The 23,428-nt window shown below is 42.6% G+C and overlaps 1 protein-coding gene across 1 annotated transcript in view; it reads left to right on the forward strand.

Annotated features, from left to right (window-relative positions):
* Pawr (pro-apoptotic WT1 regulator) overlaps positions 1 to 22,439 on the forward strand; it is an 86,111-nt gene extending 63,672 nt beyond the window's left edge. Inside the window, exons 4-6 of the mRNA XM_021174512.2 lie at positions 17,203 to 17,385; positions 19,771 to 19,875; positions 21,281 to 22,439. Coding sequence (XP_021030171.1) covers positions 17,203 to 17,385; positions 19,771 to 19,875; positions 21,281 to 21,367 — 375 coding nt within the window. The 3' untranslated portion in view covers positions 21,368 to 22,439. The remainder of the gene's footprint in view (positions 1 to 17,202; positions 17,386 to 19,770; positions 19,876 to 21,280) is intronic.
* Positions 22,440 to 23,428: the final 989 nt, after the last annotated feature.

Below are 23,428 nucleotides of genomic sequence, written 5' to 3' on the forward strand. Positions count from 1 at the left end.
AGTGAGTTCCAGGACAGCTAGGGCTATATAGAGAAACCCTGTCTTGAAACCCTCCACCCCACCCCACCCCACCAAAAAAAAAGAAAAAGAAAAAAATTCCTGGGCCTGGAGAGATGGCTCAGCAGTTAGCAGCACTGACTGCTTTTCCAGACGTCCCGAGTTCAGTTCCCACCCTGGTGGCTCACAGCTGCCTCTGACTCTAGTCCCATTTGACTGTATGCACGTGGGATCTTGTGGTGTACATGCATGCAGACAGAACATCCATATGTGTAAAATGCATACTTAAATAGATTTTTAAAAAATACTTTAAAAAATAGAAATGAAAGAAAAGAGAAAGAAATTCCCTCGTAGACAGAGTTGTGGCGCCTGTCAGCCACAAGCTTGTTTCTGACCTATTCCGGACATGTAGTTACACACTGACAATACTAGGTCACCAAATGGAATGACAAAATGCCATTAACTAGAAGTTTGTAGAGGCCTGAAGTTGATGACTAGAACCAGCTAGTCCGAGGCAGGGGTGGGGATGGAAAAGCAGAGCTGGAGGTGGCGTTGGCAGTGGTAGTGATGATAAAAATGATTCGTGCTGGGGACAGCAGTTGTCTCTGAGACCTGGTTCGAAGATACTCATCTTGCTGTGTTCTTTATCAGAGTTGGAGTCAGATTCTCTGTCCATCTTACAAGGGCACTAACCACACTGTGAGGGTGGCCGCCGCTATGACCCCACCCACGTGAACCTGTTTAATAGGTCTAAGACGGCCACTAATAGGGATTCTGAGCTTTCATATGAAGCGAGCACAAGTAAAATGTGATATTTTTAAAATTTTTTTTTATCTTTTAATTTTTTGGTGGGATCTATGATAAGGGGGAGGAGGGGAGGACCTATGTGGAGGAGCAGAACACCTACACTTATCATTTTAACCCATAGAAAGCACTCTGTGTTTGATGGAGCTTGTCTGTCTTTATGTGTGTGTGATGAAACACACTTCTGTAATCTAGCACTGAGTAGCTTCTATGTACCATGAGTAAATTAACCCAAAGAGAATGAAGTTTCTTTTGTCAGACCGAATTAGCTTTGACTTGACTTTTGTTTTTGGTTGTTGTTGTTGTTGTTGTTGTTTCCAGGCATGGTTTCTTTTTGTAGCCTAGGATGTCCTGGAACTGTAGACCAGGCTTGCCTTGAACTCACAAAGATCTGCCTGCCTCTGCCTCCCAAGTTCTAGGATTAAAGTCAAGAGACACCATAGTCCTGTGACATATTTTCAAATTAAAAAAAAAAAAAGTTGTTGTTTGGAAAACAAAGATAAAATGTGATAATCTTTCAACCGTGTTACACAAACTTAAAGCTAGTCAAAATTGAAATTATAAGCAGCACTTTTATATTTGTGGTTTTGAATTGAAATAAATGACAGAATATTTAGGGTTTGTTGGTTTAGTTTAATTTAGTTTTGGGTGGTTTTAGTCTTTGTTTTGTTTTTGTTTGTTTGTTTGTTTTGATGTTGTTGTTGTTTTGAAATCAGTTTTTACCGGGGGTGGCGGTGGAGGCTAGAGAGATGGCCCAGCAGTTTAGAGTGGGGCTTGCTTTTGCGGAGGGTTAGAGTTTGATTCTTAGCACCACATCAGGCAGCTCTCAACTGTGCTTGTGGCGCCATCACCCTCCATGGGTACTGCACTTATGCTGTGCACACACAAAACACACATCCATACACACAGCAGTAACAAAAAATAAAGAGTCCTCCCCAAAGCTGTTACAAGGTTGCCATTTTGTCCAATTAGTAAGAAGTTGTTTTCCATGATGTGTGTTTTTTTTATTTTTTATTTATTTTCAAAGATTTATTTATTTATTTATTTCATGCATATGAGTATACCACCATAGCTCTCTTCAGACACACCAGAAGAGGGTACCAGACCCTATTGCAGATGGTTGTGAGCCATGCTGTGGTTGCTGGGGATTGAACTCAGGGCCTCTGGAAGAACAGTCGGTACTCTTAACTGCTGAGCTATCTTTCCAGCATGTGTTTTTTTTTATTTTTAAGGTCTAAAAACCATTGTTTTCTTTGTGATGCGCTCATCTGCATACACATTTATTTGTGTAGGCTAAAGCAGGAGGCACGTTACTTTTCAGCTTTCAAAGATTTAGCCCTGTTTATTATTCCCAAGCATACTTTTAAATAGCCAAAGCATCTGAGAGGACCAAGGAAATGGCGAGTTTGAGGCTAGCCTGAGCTAATAGGGAGACCCTGCTTAAATGAGTAAATACTGAAACTTAAATTTGTAATAGTTCTTTTATTGAGTTGTAATGAGTCTATTTTAATGTAGTCTAAGAAGCTCTGTACAAAGCCCAGACTCATATCTGAAATTATCCATTCTTGATCTCCCGGGTTATCTTACATAGTCTGTCAACAGTTCATTACTCTCCCTAATCTGTCAGCAAGTTGTAGCAGTGATCAGAGAACTGGTGTTTCTTGACGAGGGTGTCTCTTGACAAATGGGGATGACAGAGATGAGGAATGGCCTAAGAGATAAAACATTGGTATCACACGTCAGACACGACTTTCTATAAACTAAATGACTTGTAGAAACACACAGATGGCAATAACTCAGAAACGTCTCTAGGGGTTTCAAGTCTCTAGCCCCGTGGGCACTTCTCTCTCACTAATTGCAAATGTCAAGAATGCAGAGTTTTAGCTCGGTGAAGCACCAGGCTGGCCCTGCGGTGCTTTACAGTGCAGGGAACCCTTGTTCCTCTAGGAAGTCCCACACAAACTATTCTTGATTTTTAATTTCATCCGTTTGGAGATGAGCTCCGTGACATTTCTGATACTCCATTTAGGAAAGGTGGATCAAGGGCAGGCGTTTGGGGCTTTCTTTTCCCAGTATGCAATTCTGTCAGTAGAATGTTTACTTGGTGAGGTTTCCAGTACATTGGTTAAACTTTGGAGAAAGAGAGGCTAAGTCTGGAAGGATGTGGCAAGGGTGGGAGAGTTGGCTATCCTTCCACCTTTATTTGGGTACCAAGGGTTAAAGTCGGGTGGCCAGGCGCAGGCAGCGTCACAGCCTGGACTGCTTTGTAGGACGATTTTCCTCCTATGGAATTCCGAGATGATACCCCACTTGCAGCCGTGTATGGTTGAGAGGGTTTAACCACTGAGCCATCCTGTAGGGCCTCTTTTCTGCCTTTTAAAGCAGTGTGTGTTTCTTTTTTTTTTTTTTCAGTGTGTGTTTCTTAATGAAAACGTGACACGTACAGAAAATTGGTATTAATAAAACGCAATCCTATCATTTAAACCAAACACGACTGCTATAATTTTTTATTGCTGATTCGTTTTATAAATGGCTTTTTATCTCATACAGACGGCAGTAGATATGCGGTTAGTTCCATATCCCCTCAGCTCCTCACTGTAACGTGGGTGTCTGCAACTTCATTTTCAGTCCGATAAACTAGGGCTGCCCTCAGCTGTGTCATCTCTGTCTCATCAACACACCCAGCAAGGAGTACACAGGAAACCCCACTACCTCTGGTTCGGGAAGCCACGGTTGCTTTTTAACTTGAGGAAAGTGTGACCATGATTCTTTTTCTTAAAGGCCAACATTCTCTTTAGAGTCAGCCTCCTCTGGTGTAAGTTAAAGCCTGCTACGGAGAGAAGATCCATCTTATTGATGTGTTAGGGGACAAACTTACCCTTCCTCAGAATTGACATTCTATGTGCATATAGAATGGCACCCACTTTCCCGTACGTGGGAACATAGAGCGCACAGCCAGGTGTATGCTGCCCACATCTGTCAGCCAGCTCAGGGTTAGCGGCAGCCTGCTTTCCCTGTAAGTGGCGTAACTTCCACTTCTGCCCCACCCTCCTCCTCCTCACACCCCATGGTGAATCATGAGCCACTTGTAGTTCTTGTGATGCCCACTTCTGTAAACACCCGTCGCTGTTCTATAATAAAATGCCATATTGATGTTTTTCTTGAGTCTTTAGCATATTTAGCCCTGTGGTAATGTTTCTCTTCCGTTCTTTTCCCCACCTTTAAATGTGTCCCTGGAAGTAGTTTTTGAGATCACGTCCTGGGTTCCATTTTCTCTATAATCCTTCTGTTGGTGCTGAGTGGTTTTGTATCGTGCACTGGTTGCCACAGGCACACACTGCGGTCCAGAAGGCTTACCTCCGGGCACATGCCCTAATAAACTACAGCTATGCCTTTGTTTGTGTGGGAAGACTTCTCTTATCTAGAATAAATGTGTTTGATTTGAGATACTCTGAACAAACCCTTTTTTTTAGGTTTAAAATTTTTATTTTGTGTACACTTGTGCATGCGCACCACCGTATGCACACCTGGTGCCAGCAAGGTCAGGAGAGGTCTGTGCGACTGGCCCCACAGAACTGGACTTCGACGGTTATGAGCTGCCACATGGATGCTAGGAACCAAATCTGGGTCCCCTACAAGAGCAACAGGCGCTCTGTACCACTGAGCCAGTCGCCCTGCCCTGGGACAAATACTCTTTTTTTTTTTTTTTTTTTTAAATAAATTNTTTTCTACTATAGTTGTTTAGGATTGTAGGCTGGGGGTGAGTTCCCATTCAAACCTGTAGTTGGAAGAATCTGATAGGCACCCAAAATGAGAGCTACTCATACGTCTTCCATTTCTTTTTTTTTTTTTATTAGATATTTTCTTCATTTACATTTCAAATGCTATCCCGAACGTCCCCTACACTCTTCCCCCACCCTGGAAGTAGTTTTCCCTCCCCCTTCCTGGCCCTGGCGTTCCCCTGTACTGGGGCATATAATCTTCACAAGACCAAGGGCCTCTCCTCCCAATGATGGCCGAGTAGGCCATCTTCTGCTACATATGCAGCTAGAGACACGAGCTCTGGGGGTACTGGTTAGTTCATATTGTTGTTCCTCCTATAGGGTTGCAGACCCCTTCAGCTACTTGGGTACTTTCTCTAGCTCCTTCATTGGGGGCCCTGTGTTGCATCCACTAGCTGACTGTGAGCATCCACTTCTGTGTTTGCTAGGCCCCGGCATAGTCTCACAAGAGACAGCTATGTCAGGGTCCTGTCAGCAATATCTTGCTGGCATATGCAATAGTGTCTGCGTTTGGTGGCTGATTATGGGATGGATCCCTGGGTGGGGCAGTCACTGGATGGTCCTTCCTTCCGTCTCAGCTCCAAACTTTGTCTCTGTAACTCCCTCCATGAGTATTTTGTTCCCATTCTAAGGAGGAACGAAGTATCCACACTTTGGTCTTCGTTCTTGAGTTTCATGTGTTTTGCAAATTGTATCTTGGGCATGCTAAGTTTCTGGGCTAATATCCACTTATCAGTGAGTGCATATCATGTGAGTTCTTTTCTGATTGGGTTACCTCACTCAGTATGATATCCTCCAGATCCATCCATTTGCCTAAGAATTTCATAAATTTATTGTTTTTAATAGCTGAGTAGTACTCCATTGTGTAAATGTAGCACATTTTCTGTATCCATTCCTCTGTTGAGGGACATCTGGGCCATCCAGTGGAAAAAAGACAGCATTTTCAACAAATGGTGCTGGCTCAACTGGTGGTTATCATGTAGAAGAATGCATATTGATCATTCTTATCTCCTTGTACAAAGCTCAAGTCTAAGTGGATCAAGGAGCTCCACATAAAACCAGAGACACTAAAACTTATAGAGGAGAAAGTGGGGAAAAGCCTCGAAGATTTGGGCACAGAGGAAAAGTTCCTGAACAGAACAGCAATGGCTTGTGCTGTAAGATCAAGAATTGACAAATAGGACCTCATAAAGTTGCAAAGCTTCTGTAAGGCAAAAGACACTGGCAATAAGACAAAAAGGCCACCAACAGATTGGGAAAGGAACTTATACCAATCCTAAATCTGATAGGGGACTAATATTCAATATATTCAAAGAACTCAAGAAGCTGGACTCCAGAAAATCAAATAACCCCATTAAAAATGGGGTACAGAGCTAAACAAAGAATTCTCCCCTGAGGAATACGGAATGGCTGAGAAGCACCTGAAAAAATGTTCAACATCCTTAATCATCAGGGAAATGCAAATCAAAACAACCCTGAGATTCCACTTCCCTCCAGTCAGAATGGCTAAGATCAAAAANTCAGGTGACAGCAGATGCTGGCNAGGATGTGGAGAAAGAGGAACACTCCTCCATTGTTGGTGGGATTGCAAGCTTGTACAACCACTCTGGAAGTCAGTCTGGAGGTTCCTCAGAAAATTGGCCAAATACTCTGAATGTATACATTTCAGAGTATAGGAGAGATGCAGGGATAAGTTGATCTTAGTGACGTCCTGTTAGCTCACCTCCTCTGTGCACCAGCAGCCTCCATGTAAGCCTGTGGTAGAAGAAGCTGAACAGGCACAAGCTAAGAAAACCTTGGAATGAAAAACATGAAATGGAAAGACAGTCAGTTCTTTGAGATGGGGCTGTGGTCTTTTAGAGAAAAGCGGTTCCTTTTTAAGGTCCTCCCTGTAGGGGCTGGAGAGATGGCTCAGTGGTTAAGAGCACGAACTGCTCTTCCAGAGGGACCGGGGCTCAATTCCCAGCACCCAAGTGTCTGTAAGTGCAGTTTCAGGGGATCCAACACCCTCACACAGACAGAGAAGCTGGTAAAAACAGCAGTACACATAAAATAAAAATAAATTGTTAAAAGTCTTCCCTGTTGTCTTACAGTGAATATGCATCCCAGTTTTAATAAAGAGCCTGGTATGGTTTTGAATTTTAATTGTGTGTGCTTGTATTTAAAGGCAGGGGAAGAGCCCACACAGCAGGTTGTGGGACACAGGAGGGGGTGAAGGCGAGGAGTGTGGAGGCCAGTCCTGCTCTTACTTGCTACTTAGGAAGGCCGTGATCTGTCTAACACCTCTGGATGTTTGATACCCATTGTTTCCTGGGTTTTACCCATGAGTCTTGTATTTCATTTCATTGCTGAGCTTTAAAATGTCTGTGTTAGTGGGAAATTCCTCTGACTATAATCTCTTAATGCCGCCAATCTCATTCTTATGATAGCTTTAGAATAAGTGTTATTTTCCTGAACAACACAGCAGTGCCCTCTCGTCTTTCCACAGATGTGAAAGTTCCCAGAAGGGGAAAAACTTCCAGTAAAGGGTGGTATTTACCTACGATAATATTGCTTCTTATTTTCCCTTTACTGACCACCATACTTAATATCTCTGTGCCTGAGAGCAGACAGTTTTCCCGTTGGATCTTAGGTTTGTGTTAGCATTCCTAACTAGAACATCACAAACCTTTTGGAGTTCATGAAGCAGTTTTTTTTTTTTTTTTTTTTTTTTTAATTCTGAATATTTTCCATTGTGCATATCCGGCCTACAGAATAGCTGTTTTAGGATAAAGAGCTAAATTTGGCAACAAAATCAAGTAATATGGCCTGCATGGTTATGGCAGCCTGTCTTTCTTTCTCATCTAGTATTTGGGGGCCAGAGGGCTGATTTGATTGTCAGTAATCACTCTTTGCCTTCATACATGCATAGGGGTTTATTTATGTATTATTTTATTATGTATTCCTAACATTCAAGGGTCTTACAGCTTATCAGTGAGACTTGTCGGTTTTGTTGTTTTTAATTGATGATCCTTTGTTCATATTTACAGGATCATGTAAATATTCACTGCAATAGTGTAATGATCAAATCAGAGCCGTTAGAATATCTACCCCTTATATTTATCATCTGTCTTCTTAGTAATCTCTCCACTCATACTGAAGTATGTCATAAACTATGGTGAACTCAATCCCCATACTGTGATCAGGAACACCATAGCAAATACTTATGTGTGACTGTATTTTCTATACATTATGCAACCTTCCTATCCCTCCCCTTCCTAGTCACTAGCGATCACTAGTCTCCTATCGTGGCTGAGATCAACCTCTGTACCCAGTTGACTGTGCCTTTTACCTGGTGTATCCTTCATTTCTCCACAAGGGACACAAGCTAGTTCTTCTTACACTGAATAGTACACTTTTTTTTTTAATTATTATTTATTTAATGTATATGAGTACACTGTAGCTGTCTTCAGACATATGAGAAGAGGGCATCAGATTCCATTACAGATGGTTGTGAGCCACCATGTGGTTGCTGGGAATTGAACTTGAGACCTCTGGAAGAGCAGACAGTGCTCTTAACCTCTGAGCCATCTCTCCAGCCCTGAGTTGTATACTCTTATGTGCCTATGCTGTCTTTCCTTTTTCTTTTCTTTTTTATTGATCAAAGTTCTTTGATAGTTTCATGCATATATGTATGTGTCGTGTGCATATATGTGTATATATATGTGTGTGTGTATGTATATATATGTGTGTATATATAATATATACATGTATATGTGTGTATGTATATATAATATATACACATATATATGTGTGTGTATATATGTGTGTGTATGTATGTATAATATATACATATATATATGTGGGGTGTGTGTGTGTATATATATGTATATATATATATATATAGAGAGAGAGTGTGTGCATGTTGTTTACACCCACGCTTGCTTCTTTGTCTCTACCACCCTTTTTATCCCATCCTTTATCTCATCCCTTCCCCACACTCACACTCACGCCTTTCTTCTGTCTTGTGACCCTTTAGTTGACCAAATGATGTCATTTCTCCATTTCTGCTTGTTCTCATTTCTGCTGGGTTTCTCTCTGGTGTCATGGATTCATTAAATCGGTTATTTACTACATACACTCTATTGTATCTCACTTGATTTACTGTCTTAGTTAGGGTTTTACTGCTTACCACTATTTTGAATTTCTTTTCGAGAACGTAATAGATTTCTTTCATTTTGGGATTTTTTTCTTCTGGAACAGTGGTTCTCAAGCTTCCTAATGCTGCAGCCCTTTGATACTGTTCCTCATGTCGTGGTGACCACACCACCACCACCGCTACCACCACCACCATAAAGCTATTTCGTTGTTACTCCAGAACTGTAATTTTGCTACTGTCGTGAATCCTGATGTAAGTATCTAGTATGAAGGATATCTGAAATGTGATTCCTTTGAAAGTGTCATTCAACCTCAAAGGGTTATGACCCCACAAGCTAAGAACTGCTTGTTGTTCTATTGGATATATGTTTCCTTCTAACCATAAGCTTTTCAACCCGGCCTCTTTGTTCTCCAAAATAACGAACTCTGAGACCAAATCAGTTCATGAGTAAATGCCTAGGCTTTAAGCTTGGACTTGTTCCCTGGCTAGCTCATAACTTATTTAATCCACTTATTCTATTCTATAAGTACCACATGGCTGGTTTCTTTCCTCTCCTCAGTTTCATGTGACTGTCTCCATCAACATTTGGGGTGAATCTCTTTCCACACCCTACTCTATCCCAGAATCCTCTCTCCCTGCTGGAATTCCCACCTCCTTCTACCTCTTTAAGCTAATAGGCTGGCAGCTTTTTATTGACAGGTGATGCTTCCACACAGTGCACAGGAGCTCCTCTCTACACTCCCTTACAGTTTTTATACCTCCCATGTTCCTATGTTGCCTATAGAGCTGCTGTGCTGTCTTCTTTCAATTTTAGGTTTTCCGTAAGAAGATGTTGCAGGACATATCTAGAGCTAGCCACTGTGCCAGGTGATCTCACTCATTCCATCTTTCAGCCTGCCAACTCACCAGCCTTGCTAGGCCATGTGGCTCCCATCAGGCCATCTCTCAGACCAGGCCCCCAGTTCCTCTTGCTTTCATGCAACACCCCATGTACCCCTGGTTAGCCATCTCAACACCTAATTACCCAGTAGAATCAAGACTCTTAATGCTTAACTAGCCAATCAGATTTATGTATCAATAATAACACAATTTACAAGATGCCAATACAATAATTTCAGAGCCAAATGATAATGATGAGGCAACACAATTTTTTCTTTCTTTCTTTCTTTCTTTCTTTCTTTCTTTCTTTCTTGTTTGTTTGGGGGTTTTTTGGGGGGTTTTTTTGGGGGGGGTGTTGTTTTGTTTTGTTTTTTCGTTTTTTGTTTTCCCGAGACAGGGTTTCTCTGTGTAGCCCTGACTGTAGTGGAACTTACTCTGTAGACCAGGCTGGCCTCGAACTCAGAAATCCACCTGCCTCTGCCTCCCAAGGGCTGGGATTAAAGGCGTGCGCCACCACTGCCAGGCTAACACAATTATTCTAACCTTTTGATAACACCACATCAGCCTCCATTCTGGTTCTCTCTCTCCTCCTCAGACCTCCCCTTTCTGTGTGTGTTGCAGGTAAAATCCTGCAACAGAAGATGTTTTCCTTTTATATGAAATTAGGGGTTCTTTTAGATAGATGCCATGACTTTGGTTATCAGTGGAGCAGTGTAGCCTCCATATGATCGTTTTTCTGGTATGGTCATCATTGCCTGTGCTGTCTGAACTGCAGGTATTTGTGGAGGCAGTGGTGGTGGACAGGAGCTCCAGGAGTGTTGGAGCACAGGTGGGCCAGGTGCAAGGCTAGGATGCTGATTGCAGAGAGGCACACAAAAGTGAGTGTTGACAGTAGTAGCTGTAGCCATGATGCTAAGGAAGATGGCGACTGAGAGGCCCATCCCAGAAGGACTCTGTAATGCTTCAGAATGCCGAGCAGCAATGGCCAGAAGTGGTGGTGAGCCCCCTCCCAGCGCCTTGGTGGAGGTGCTGTAGAGACAGAGTGATTGGCTGGCAGTCCTTGTTCTTTCTAGCTTGAGGCTTTCCTTGGTGACCAAAGCTGCCTTATGCCTAAAAAGCAAACCGAGGCAGTGCAGCACAGGAGGAGGGAAACAGGTCTCGTCTGCAGGGTGTGCCGCTCACAGACCTGCCCTCTGGGCCACATCACAAGCTGTAGGCACCCACTTGTCAGAGAATGTCACCCAGGGACCCACCAGCCATGTGGCCAGCCTGCAGAAGGAGCCACCACAGTGTGCGAGTATGTGGTGGACAGATGGGAGAAGAAGAGAGGCAGAGCATCTTGGGCATTATGAAGAGAGAGGGAACTGGAGACTCGAGGGTGGGGGAGTAGCCTGCTGTGAGTGACCAGCTCTGCCACCTGGTGAGGTCCCTATTATAGCCAAATTATAGTCCAAACAAATTAAGCTTATCCCCAATTAGCTTACAAGTAAACAAGACTATGGTTATTATTTGGCTTATTCATTACGGGGAGGGGGGCACTCCTGGCCATGTGCTCATGGTCCATCTCCCCTCATGGCAGCGTCTCCTCCATTTTCCTTCTTCCTCTTTCTGTGGTCTGTCCTCCACCGGGTCACTCCAAACCCACCCACCTCTAAGCCCTCCAGTATTTGGCTATAGCCAATTTTATTTAACCAATAGTTTTAAATCCTGTAGCAAGGTTTGCACAACAAAAGTTTGTAAACAGAAGTCCCTCCTCCTAGAATTTAGCATCACAATACGTAGCACTAGACCAAACCTCTACAGGTCCCAGCCTATGCTACCTCTGAAGGCCACAGTCTGGGTCTGTGGTTATGCAGTAACCAGGGTCAGTGTTGATGTCTCTGACTCACATTACCACTAGAGAACTTGGAACATCCCTGGTCAGGGCAACCGCTAATGATCCACATGGATGTCCAGGGGCTGTGTAGAACTGGTCTTGCACCTCACTCCAGGCTTGGGGCGGGCGTCACATTTATAGTATACTCTATATGAGACATGATTCCATCCCAGGTCTCCATCTTGTCTCTCACTGAGTTCCTGCCCTGTCCTCTGTCACTCTACCTGAGGTGTTGTGATTTCCCTGTGGGGAGGGCAGTGCTAGCCATCTTTGTTCAATGATCTTCGTTCCATTTCCAACACATTCTTTGAAGCTTGTTCTTTGAGCGAATGAAACCACTAAGAGACATCCGTATTTTAGTGTTTTGTTTATCATTTCTACCTGATGTCTGTGGTCCCTACAGAGAATGTGGACTTTTAAAGTGTCTAAAGGACACTGCTTTTCTGTCTTGGGACGAGACTTGGGACTACAGCCCCGCCTTGGCTTTCTTCCTGTCTCGGTGTTCTTTGTCCTTCCTTCTTTGTATTCACATTGATTAATAATCGACTCTCTTAGAATTTATTTACTTTCTCTTTTATCTCTTGTGCTAGGAAAAAGTAGCCAGCAGCTGTTAGATGTTAGATACCTAAGAAGCACGCTCGGCTCAGCACGTTCAGAAGTGAGTGTTTAAACAGTACCGGTCGGTAGTAAACATGCATGTTTGCTCTTGCTGAAGCAAGAGCCTTGGACACTGTGAACCAGGGCCTCGGGCTACAACTGCTTCATTATTCATTTCTCATCTCATCATCTCACCTGGCTCTGCAACCCTTACTGAGCTGAACTGAAGTCTGTTCATTGTACCACCACCACCACCATATCCTCCTTGGATAACTACAGCAGCCTGACCTAACTGCTGGCCACTGTGCTTGCTATCTCTGCTGATCTATAGTGTGTTCTGTAAAAGGAATTCTATCCCCTCTCCTGCTTTAATGGCTTCCCATTTCCCTTACTTGTTTTAGATGCTAGGCATGGAACTTAGGGTGGGGGGTGGGGGCGGCAAAGGCTCTACCTGCTACACTAAATTCCCAGCTCCTGTTAACTTAAGTTAGCTTTGTTTTTTTTCCCCCTCTAGAAAGGGTTTCTCTCTGTAGCCCTGACTGTCATGAACCTTGCTCTGTAAACCAGGCTGGCCTCTAGTTCACAGAGATCCACCTGCCCCTCCTCCCGAGGGTTAGGATTAAGAGTTTGTGACACCAGTGCCCCGTCTTCCTGTTAGCTTTACTTGACTCTAAGCTGTGATTTCCCAAGGGAAGGCTGTGTATAAGAGTATCTGTCAGGGTGCAGGTGTTTATTATTACAATCTCCCATTTACTTTCAATAAATTGTTTGTTTGTTTGTTTGTTTATGCCTTTGCGATGTTGTTTCACTATGCTGATTGGACTGGCTGCAAACTCCAGGGCCCAAGTAGGTTCTCCTATCTCAACCTCCTGGAGGAGCCGGGATGACAAGCGCCCATCCCCATCTTAGTTATATTTACCTTTCGGTCTGTAGGTGGGGGTGGGGAGCAGACTCGGCTGTTGAACAGCCGACCCTGTGTGTGCTCATTTACGCATTCCTTCTTGAACGCCTTGTCCAGTGGTCACTTGACACTGAAGGTGTCCAGAAAGCAATATTCTTTGTCCACTTTGTCCCTGCCTCACAGCACTGAAGTTAAGGCTGTTTAGTGGGTTTATAAATTATCTAGTTTAACTAAGGATCACAAAATAGGGAAAGTCCAAAGTTAGGAACTTTACGGGAAAACACGACCAAGTTCGGAAGTGCAAAAATGACCACGTGGCTGTTCATCAGGTAAGATACACAAAGTGGAATCTGTTCTCATAAGCTGAACATGATTTTGAGATCTTAAGTACGCTTCTTAGACATCTTCCAGATCTTACATCTCTGTGATAGCCATTAAAGCAAATATACAAATAGATAACTCCTTCTCTGAATTTCTGTATCATGAGGTATTAAAGATCTTCAGAAAGAATGGCACATATGCAATATTCTTAAAAACATTTTAAAAATTTAAATAGTCATTTCCTATAGGACAAATATTGTAACACAAATAAATAAAACAATTTGGGAGTTTCCCCAATCCTTTGTATACTATATTTTGGCAACACAGCTAATACTTACTACTTTATATGATGATCATAAATCCCACAAAATAGCGGGTAAACGAACACACATTCCAAGATAGGTTTGCCCCTAAAACACTGGAGACTGTTGAGTTTGGATTAGTTTGAATTCTTCTGTAAAATAGCTTTCGGGTCTCCTGCTTGCTTTTCTATCCTCTTATCTTATCTTCTGTTTGCGTTTATGTTTAAGTTTCCTGGGGCTGCCCTGCTGCGAGGCTGCTCTCTGCACACTGATTCCTGTATGTGTACCTTAGTCTTCTGAATATAGGTTTTAACCCCCCAGCACAGTGCTGCCCGGAGCAGGGCCCTTGGGACAATTTGTTGCCATCCATGTCAGCCTGACTGAAGACTTCTAGAGGGAGCCTTGTGCGTCCCCAAGCTGCATTTTCTGTGGTCATGTTTGCTTCTGAGTTCATGGCTAGTGGACAGACCTGTGCCTGGAGTAGACTTGTCATGTCTGCATAGTGGATAGAGGGGTACAGGGACTGTGGGAAGCTGTGTGTTAGTCAGGCACAGCAAGGCTGTTAGAGCATATGATATGTTTGTGTTGGTCATTTGGGACTCAAAAATGTGCATTTTCATTATCTCAAGTTTTGGCTTTTTAGAATGCTTCCTAACTCTTAGGGAATTTGTATTTATCTTGAATTCTAATTTACTAACAACAAGGCAGGTTTTACTGGATGTTTTAAAATAAGGACACACTTTTTTCTTATTCTGACACCAGTAGAAAATTGAATGGTGACAGTTAAAGTCATTCCAGAGACATCCAGGACAAATGTGCACTCTGGTAATGACAAAGCCACCATACTTGAAAGCTTACATCAGATTGTGAGCGTTAGAGAAACCCTTGCTGTCTCAGCTGAACTCCATCCACCAAATTTGCAGTAGTTCACTAAAGGCTCGCAGAGCTAAACACTAATGCTTTAAGTCTGAAATTTCTGAAAAAAAAAAAAATGTTAGCTTGGTTTGATCTTATCGTTCAGGCTAATCGACTCTTGTATGCTAAGTGGTTATATGTTGGCTTTCAAAGGGAAAATTTCAGGCAGAAGTATTTGAACTTCAGGTGAACTTTGGGTATTTTTGCAAGATAAGAAAGTAGTTTGGTGGCCAGCTCTATAAATATGTGCCTTGCATTTACTTGCCTGTTAGCTAGCACTCCCCACTGAACCCACACACACCACCCCCCATTTCTCTGTTTTAATCACCTTAACCTTTTGTGCAAGCAAAGAATGTCAGATGTTTTTAAATGGCAGATAAGATCAAAAGAACAACAAAAAGGTAGCAATTACGGTGCCTTTGACGTTCCTACAGCTTGCCTTTGTGGGCTCATAATAAAGTTAGAAGAATCAATGAACTTGGTGGTTGCCATGGTATTGAGTGTTTGAGAATTACCATCAGGTCCCATAAGACCAGATAGGATGAAAAGATCTGACTGGGAATGTCATAAATCAGGAGTCCATGATTCCTCTAAAACCTGCTGTCTTAGTTAGGGCTTTCCTGCTCTGAAGAGACACCATGACCAGAACTCTTGCAAGAAAACATTTAACCGGGGGCTTGGTTACAGTTGCCGATGTTTAGCCCATTGTCACCCTGGTGGGAAACATGTACAGGCAGATGTCGTGGTGCTGGAGAAGGAGCTGAGAGTCCTACATCTTGATCCACAGGCAACAGAAAGGGGTTGTCACTGGGCATGGCTTGAGAATATCTGAGGTCTCAGAGCCCGCCTACACAGTGACACACTTCCTCTAACAAGGCCACACCTCCTAATAGTGCCACTACCTATGGGTCTATGGGGATCAGTTACATTCATAATACCACAGCTACTTTAGAGCTTACAATAATTTTACATATAAAATATTTCAAGTGGCCACTAATGAAAAGATTGAAAACAAAAATTTTAAAAAGCAAAGTTTATGGATCATTCCATTAACTTTTTTTATTCCCTGAGGGGAGTAGGAGTTGTTTTGTTCTTGTCATTTCTGGTTTTTTGAGACAGGGTTTCTCTGTGTAGCCCCAGCTGTCCTAGAACTTGCTCTGTAGACCAGGCTGGCCTCAAACTCACAGACATAACTGCCTGGCTCAGTTAATGTTTTGTTTTTTAAAAGAAAAACAACAACAACAAAATTATCCTGAGCTTCCTGAAGTTGCTTTGTTAGCCTGCTTCTACGAGACTAGTTACTAAGTGCTATCAAATCAAATTGTTTCACTATAGGTGTACTAGTGTAATCTACTATAGATGAGTCCCCAAATGCCCCCATGAGCCCTCCCTCCTGGTTACATAAGCCTTCTGTAATCCCCTCACCAGGGGGATCAAATGTATAGCAAAAGGACGCAGGTGTGGTGGCATGCCACCTTGAGACTGGGGTGTGGCAGACACTACAGCCTCTGGCCTGGTTCCAAAATCTTGATCTCTCCGGAAGCCTGCTGTTGTGGATTAAGTTGCCTACTCAAAGGATCCATATTAGGAGAAAATGAGGCCTCTGGCCTAGGGCATGGAGGCACTGAGTGTTTTTGCACAGATACTTGAGTGGGCTCACGGGCAGACTCTCCAGGTCAGCGAAGCCTACAGATTTCTCTAACATTTTGACAAACAGCTCACAAGAGACCCATGATCTTAATTACCCCCTAAGCTGCCTCTAAATTCCCGAACAACAGAAAGTTTGAGTCAATAAGTGTGTGTTATCTGAAGCCATAAAGTGGGGGGGAGGACGTGTGTGTGTGTAATTTTATTGTAGTAGAAAATCTTCCGAGAGTAGAGCAACACCTGTTACATTGAACACCTTAAATATTGACAGTGCTATCAATCAGCTCTAAGGTCGTGTTTGATTTTGAGAAAGTGCTGGCTAAAGAGTTACCGGAATGGAAGGGCTTGCCTATGTGCCGACATTCAGTTGGAAGTATGCAACTTTACACAGCTCTCTACTTTTTTCCCATTCAAATTACATTTTTTGATTTTTTTTTTTTATGTTTTGGAATTTAAATGAGACATTGAACTCTGAAAATAAAAAGCTGTTTCATTTTCATTTACTTGTTTGTTTGAAAGCAGGGTTTCTCTGTATAGCCCTGGCTGTCCTGGAACTCACTCTGTAGACCAGGCTGGCTTCAAACTCAGATATCTGCCTACTTTTGCCTCCCTAGTGCTGGGCTTAAAGGTGTGTGCCACCATAGCCTGATTATAAAAAAAAAATTTAAGAAGAAAAACTAAAGAGAAGTAAATTTCACCACAGAGGTCTGGGAGATCGTTCTGTCCCAGTCCCCAGCGTGTCCAGCCTTGGTGGAAGAGTGATAATCATTTCCCTCTGTTGACCTTGGTGGCGTTCCCTGTTGAAAGCACAACACAAGAGTGTGGTTGCTGTGAGCATCTTCAGGACCCAGAACAGTGCCTGACTCTAACAGCCACTTGGGAGTCAGCTGAAAGAATTAATGTGCGTTTATACGTTTCTCCCCATTGGGTTAGACTGAGGATTAAGTTCTACGGCTGAAAACAAATTCCCCGTGTCCTCAGGGAGCTTTAGTTGTTCAGACTGGAGAGAAAAGAGCCTTGACATTTTTCTTTTAGGGTGCCAGCAATGTTTATATACTATCCACTTTTATTTCCACAGCACAACCAGTGCCCCAGAAGATGAAATCTCAAATAGATATCCCCGAACAGACAGAAGTGGTTTCAGTAGACACAACAGAGATGCAAATGTGCCGGCTAGTTTCTCCTCAAGTAGCACCTTGGAAAAGAGAATTGAAGATCTTGAAAAGGTATAAATTATGAATTACTCTAAATAAAATGAACATACTTTAGCATTCTTCTCTCAGTCCCATGGCATCATGCCCAGAAAGGGAGGTGGGACACCCAGGCAGGAGACATCCGGCTCTACTCCAGGAGCAGCTTGGACTCCATCTTGTGCGTTAGCACCTAGACCCTGGTGTTTGGGCCCCCCCCCCCTTCCTTAAGTGCTTTTCTGTCCACTTGAATGCCTTGATTCAGTAGCCATTCCTGTTCTGTCGTATCTTACTCGTATTCTGAGGAGCAGTGAGTGTTTTTGAGTGCTTAGATGTTTGCATTGTCAGCCTGTACCCCGCACTACATCGTCTGAACATACCTTTGGTTCAGACCTTACAGCTACTCTGAGTTAGGCCCATGTTTGGTGCTTGAACCATTTTCAAGTAGAAACAGGATACAGTTGCTTACAGATGTTTCCACAGCAACTCACCTGAACATTGCAGTAAAGTTACAGAGCTGAGGTGTGTCCCGTGGACATGCATCTGAAACTGGTAATGGCGCTCGCTAACCCATTTGGTTGGAATAAGTTCTGTTTAATGAATGGAAGTTATTCCCTGTGACACAAAGATTATTGTGAGATTTATCTGTTTTGACTTGCAGCTTTCGCAGCGGTGATATTTAGGTTACATTTAAGCTTTAACCCCTATTTCTGATCGGAATCATTATTTAAATTTAAAGGGTTAGAGAATACACTTTATTAGTTTTTAACAGGTTCCTCTGAAAAACTCATGACACTCCAGAAATGCTGACAGGCAACCTTTGATGGCTTTGGGTAGCTTGGTGCTTTCTCTGAGGGCTAGAAAAGAAGCGAGTCCTGCCAGAGACCTTTCCAGCCCTCCCAGGAGGCCTGGAGTCTTTGTCTGTTCTAGGTTTATTGAGACAGTACTGTGTCTCATACAGTCCAGTTAACCAAAGATGATCTTGGATCTATGTGACCTGCCAGCCTCCACCTCCCAAGAGCTAGGATCATAGGTGTGTAAAACAATGAGCTAGAAGCCCTGAATTAAAAAACTTCTAAATAATGATTTTTTTAAAAAATTAAAAAGCATTTATTAGCTTACAAAGCATCATATTTCATCATGGAATTTTGTAATCAAAATTTGGTTTGGTTTCTTTCTTTTCATTTCTTTTCCTTTTCTTTTCTTTTCTTTTCTTTTCTTTTCTCACTTTTCATCCCCATTCGCCTTTCCTCCCTTGGCCCCTCCTGTCCCCCGTAGTTTGTCTGCTTTCTTATCACATGACATCATCCCCCACCTTTATAATGTCTCCTGCTCTCCAGTGGTCTGATGCCTACTTTCATCACCTAGGCCAACTCTCAACCTGCTTCCATCCGTTTAAAGTTGGGGTCTGTGAATGAGAGAGAATATATGACTTCTGTCTCTATGAGACTACATTCCCTCAGACAGGACAGTATTTTCTAGGTCTGTCTGTCTGTCTGTCCTTTGAGTAAACTACTTTGCAGGGCCTTATTGTTGTTTTTTGGTTTTTTTGTTTGTTTTTTCTTTTGTAGATTTTTCATGGTTCATGGTTTTAGAATTACAGCTGGTATCAGCCAGCCCTGTGGTTTCTTGTCCTTACTGAAGCCAGGGCGTGAGGGAAGACATGCTTCCCTCCTGGCTGTTAGGGAGCAAAGAGACGCAAACCTGAGTTTCTCAACTTCCTTCTCTTTTTGTTCCATATAAATACGCCCAGGGGTGTGCTTTCTTAATCTCCTAGGTGGATCACTTTATTAGACTATATTAATTATATGTACTAGCAGGCCTCACGACACTTCATGTGTGTACATACTGTGTTGTGCTCATGTACCTTGTCCTCTTCCCAACTAGCCCCACTTCTGGGGTGTCTGAGTCTCACTGGGGTTGTTCACAGGCTCACAGACGTCTTATCAATGACTACAGCATCAGAGGAGCTGCCTCTTGCACCCGCTCCACCATTGACTGAATTGTCATTTCCACAGGACCTTGTTATGGGGCTCCTGTTAGCTTTGAACTCATAAGTTCAGGGGATCCTCTTACCTCAGACTCCCAACTTTGGCACTAAGTATGGTCCACCACGTAGCATCTCTTTTAAAGGAAAACCACAATAGCAGAAAGTCCCATTTTTTCCTTTTCAATTCACAGAAAGCTTGCAATTTTGCTATTAAAAAAAAATGTTCTCTTCTTTCTTTACAAAGTTGATGTGTCTGTCTATCTGTCTGTCTGTCTTTGTGTCATCATCACCGTCATGACTTCAGTGTCAGGTATAGCTGGAAGGGGCTTTGCTAATGTCTGGAGTCGTGCTCTGTTACTGACAGGTGTTTGCCATTTTAAAATACTGCAATCAGCCAGTTCCCTGTTGATGCTTTGCGATTTATTCCCCAGGAAGTTGTAAGAGAAAGGCAAGAAAACCTTCGACTTGTGAGACTGATGCAAGATAAAGAAGAAATGATTGGGAAACTCAAGGAAGAGATTGATTTGTTAAATAGAGTAAGTGGTTCTGTATTTCAGTTCCTGGGTTTCTCTTTTTGGTCACTGGATGAAAGCACGCAAGGGTGAGGAACTTGTTCATTGCCTGTTTGGTTAATAAGACGGTCATTTATGCTGAGATCTATCATGGCGTTCCGTAAGCTTTGTATTCTCGACACTCCGTCCAGTGATACTTAGGATGTCCCCAGCTCTGGGCTGCAGTTCCCATTGTTCTGCTTTTGTACAAGATTTTGTCTAAAGTGGAAGAAAGAAAAGTTTCCCTCAGAGAGAAAAGACTAACCAAGTCTTAACTCCAAAACACACAGCAATTAAATGGTAAAGTGCTTGCCTCTGCTGGGCAGTGCCACGGGTTTGATCCCACCTGCCACACTGAACGAGGGGGCCTCATTTCATGCCAGCCTCTTCTAATGCAACTCTAAGGCAATAGCTGGATGTTATAGATGAGGACCGGGTTACCCCCCCCCCCCCTTTAACTTGCTCGAGGTTGCATGTAACTGTTGGCTGAGCCAGTGTTTGACTTGGGTCTTTTGTAGTCTTTCATCTTGATCCTAGTATAAGCATGTCTCTGTTTGTGCTGGAATTCAGTTTCAGAGGCTGGGCAAATATTTGTGATGCTCAAGATGTGTTTGTGCTGTCTTAGACACCAAGAGCATTAAAATAATCAGAAACCCTCTTCCTAAGTTGCTAATTGAGTCATGATTCATGGCTATGTTTTTTTGGTTTTTGTTTTTTATTTTTTATGAAGTAAATGTTATTTCATGTAGATCTTGAAAACTGTTAGGTAATGCATACATTCTAGAAGAAAGGGTAATGAGTTTGCAAAGGACAGCGGTAAGGAGATAGGCAGACACGGTAAATTTTAAGGATCTGTATCAGGCATCTCGTTTGGTGATGATACACGATTGTGGTTTTATCATTTAATTTAAATTAATAGTTTGAACAGATCTGTTTCTTGGCATCGTTCGTCTGTGAATAAGTACAGTTCTGACTTGGCTAAAGTTTTAGTCATCTGCCTGATGGTCCAACCTCAAAGGGTAAGCTCACGACAGTGCTGCACTTGAGGAAGACTTTGTCACGGTCTAATATTATATATAGACTGCAAAGATATCTGCTTTTTCCTTCAAGTGATATTTCTCATAACAAAAACTTACTACAGTTTTAGGACTGCGTGGCTATGTATTTGTTACTAGAAATCTAATGCGCTGTGTGTGTGTGTGTGTGTGTGTGTGTGTGTGTGTGTGATTCAAGTACTGGTAGGGCATATTCCATGTAATTTTTAGAACTTAGCACTTTAGAGTTAATTGAGTGAGTGAGTTATCCGTGGGCTTTTATTTTTAGGTTAACTTTGTGGTATGTACCAGTATTTTTAAACCTGTTATTTTCTCCACCCCACCCCCCCTTCCAGGACCTAGATGACATGGAAGATGAGAACGAGCAACTAAAACAGGAAAATAAAACTCTTTTGAAGGTTGTTGGGCAGCTGACAAGGTAGAAGCTGCACGGGCGGCTTCGGTGTGGAAAGCCTGCTTTTACACTACTGATGAATGTCATGGCTAAGGCTAAGCTGAGACGTCTGTGATTCACTGCGTTGTTGAGAGGACTGTATATTTATTTCTAGAAAACACGTGGATTTTTTTTTCAAGCTTCACTCTTTTTCATTGCTAGTTTCTAAGAAGTGTAAGCCCTGTATTTCACATAGAAGTAACGTTTTTAGTTATTAAAATCATAGGTAATGCCTCTTGGTTTTGTGCGATATCCAGATAATATATGGTTCAAAGTAACAGCCATTTGCATATATTTTATCTATGTTAGCCCATATTCTCCCTAAAGGACTATGCATAGTCTTTGTTTACATGAATTCACATCCTTGGGGGAGATGGCCTACGATGCCTTATTACTAATGTGTGCGGCCTTCTGTGTGTTAATACTTGGACGGAAAGACTCATCTGCTGTCGTCTCTACTTTCCACATGCTGTAATGATTCCCAGTAGTAATAGACACACTATTTTGTATAGCAGTAATCATTCAAAGGAAAGCTATTTTACAGAGTTACTTCATGTGTTCTAGTTGGCTAATTATAAACTTAAGAGAATACTTGAACTGTGTTATAGTAAGTGAAAAATTACTATTTTGTGTTTGGATTTTAAAAATTTTTCAATAACTTCTGAAAAAAACAGTTTATGTATAGTTGATGTAGGTACATCGTTCTTTTTTTATTGATCTAGGGTTTACTAGTAAATAATGGGATATTTTAAAAGTTGTTTATTCTTCAGGCCTCACGTTGTGTACAATTTTAGTACTGAAGAAGAAAATTGATGCTGTTAATAGCATGTGCTTCAAAATCAGAACCAAAATATTTTTCCACATGAAAACTATGTACACGTATGTACACATATGTCAGCATGCGTAAGCAGAGATAACAGGATAATCTCAGCTGATTCCTGGGTTGGAGACCCTGGGACGCCTTTTTCTTAAGAGAGAAAGTCCCATAATCTTAACGCTGAGGATTTTAAAGCAACCGTATTTGAAGATTTATAAAATAAAGTTGCCTTCTATTAAATATCCGTGGTATTTAGGGTTGTTTTGTGTCGTGTTTTCATATTAAGAACCCTCCTCCCTAAATATACGGATGCCCCTTCGTCGAATCTCTTTCCTTTTCCATCCCTCTTTAATGATTCTGAGAGCTGAACCCAGCAAATACTTTACCACTGAGAGCCTGGAGAGCTGATCTCCAGCCTGAGTGTTGGTGAACTTCCGGCGGACATACTGACAGCATTCATCGGAATCACACGAGGAACTGAAGCTGGATTCACGCTGTAGCTCCTGGAGAGGTTAGGTTTAGACCGAGCTTGCTTCCCAGCACCGCTACAGCCAGCCCCTCCGCTGTGACTCTAAGTCCCATAGCTTTCCAGCCAGCCGCTGCTGTATCTTTCCGTCTACAGTTGGCACTCACTTTCGCACATTCCCCCTTTAACTTAGCTGTTCACCCCGCCTCCCCAACAGAGATCTGCTGCCCACACATCAAGGAAGGAACTGTGCCAGGCTCTCCGCCACCCCCTTGGGGGGCTCTCCGCCACTTACCCATAGGGGCTGTAAAAATGTTGTCAGTAGACAACCCTAGTGTAATAGTTTGTATATGCTTGGCCCAGGGAGTGGAACTATTTGGAGGTGTGGCCTTGTTGGAGTTGGGGTGGCCTTGTTGAAGGAGTGTGGCACCATGGGTGTGGACTTTAAGCCCTTCAGCCTAGCTGTCTGGAAGCCAGTGTTCCCTTAGAGACCTTCAGATGAAGATGTAGAACACTCAGCTCCTCCTGCACCATGCCTGCCTGAAGGATGCCATGTTTCTGCCTTGATAATGGACTGAACCTCTAAACCTGTAAGCCAGCCCCAATTAAATGTTGTCCTTGTAAGAGTTGCCTTGGTCATGGTGTCTGTTCACTGCAGTAAAGCCCTAAGACACCTAGAATACATTAGTATGTTGATTTTTCAATTATATAGTTTGAATATTTTTTTAATTTCACTTTAAAAGAAATTATATCCGCTATGAAAGTTT

Source organism: Mus caroli, chromosome 10 (assembly GCF_900094665.2).
Source record: "Mus caroli chromosome 10, CAROLI_EIJ_v1.1, whole genome shotgun sequence".
NCBI classification, from domain to species: Eukaryota; Metazoa; Chordata; class Mammalia; order Rodentia; family Muridae; genus Mus; species Mus caroli.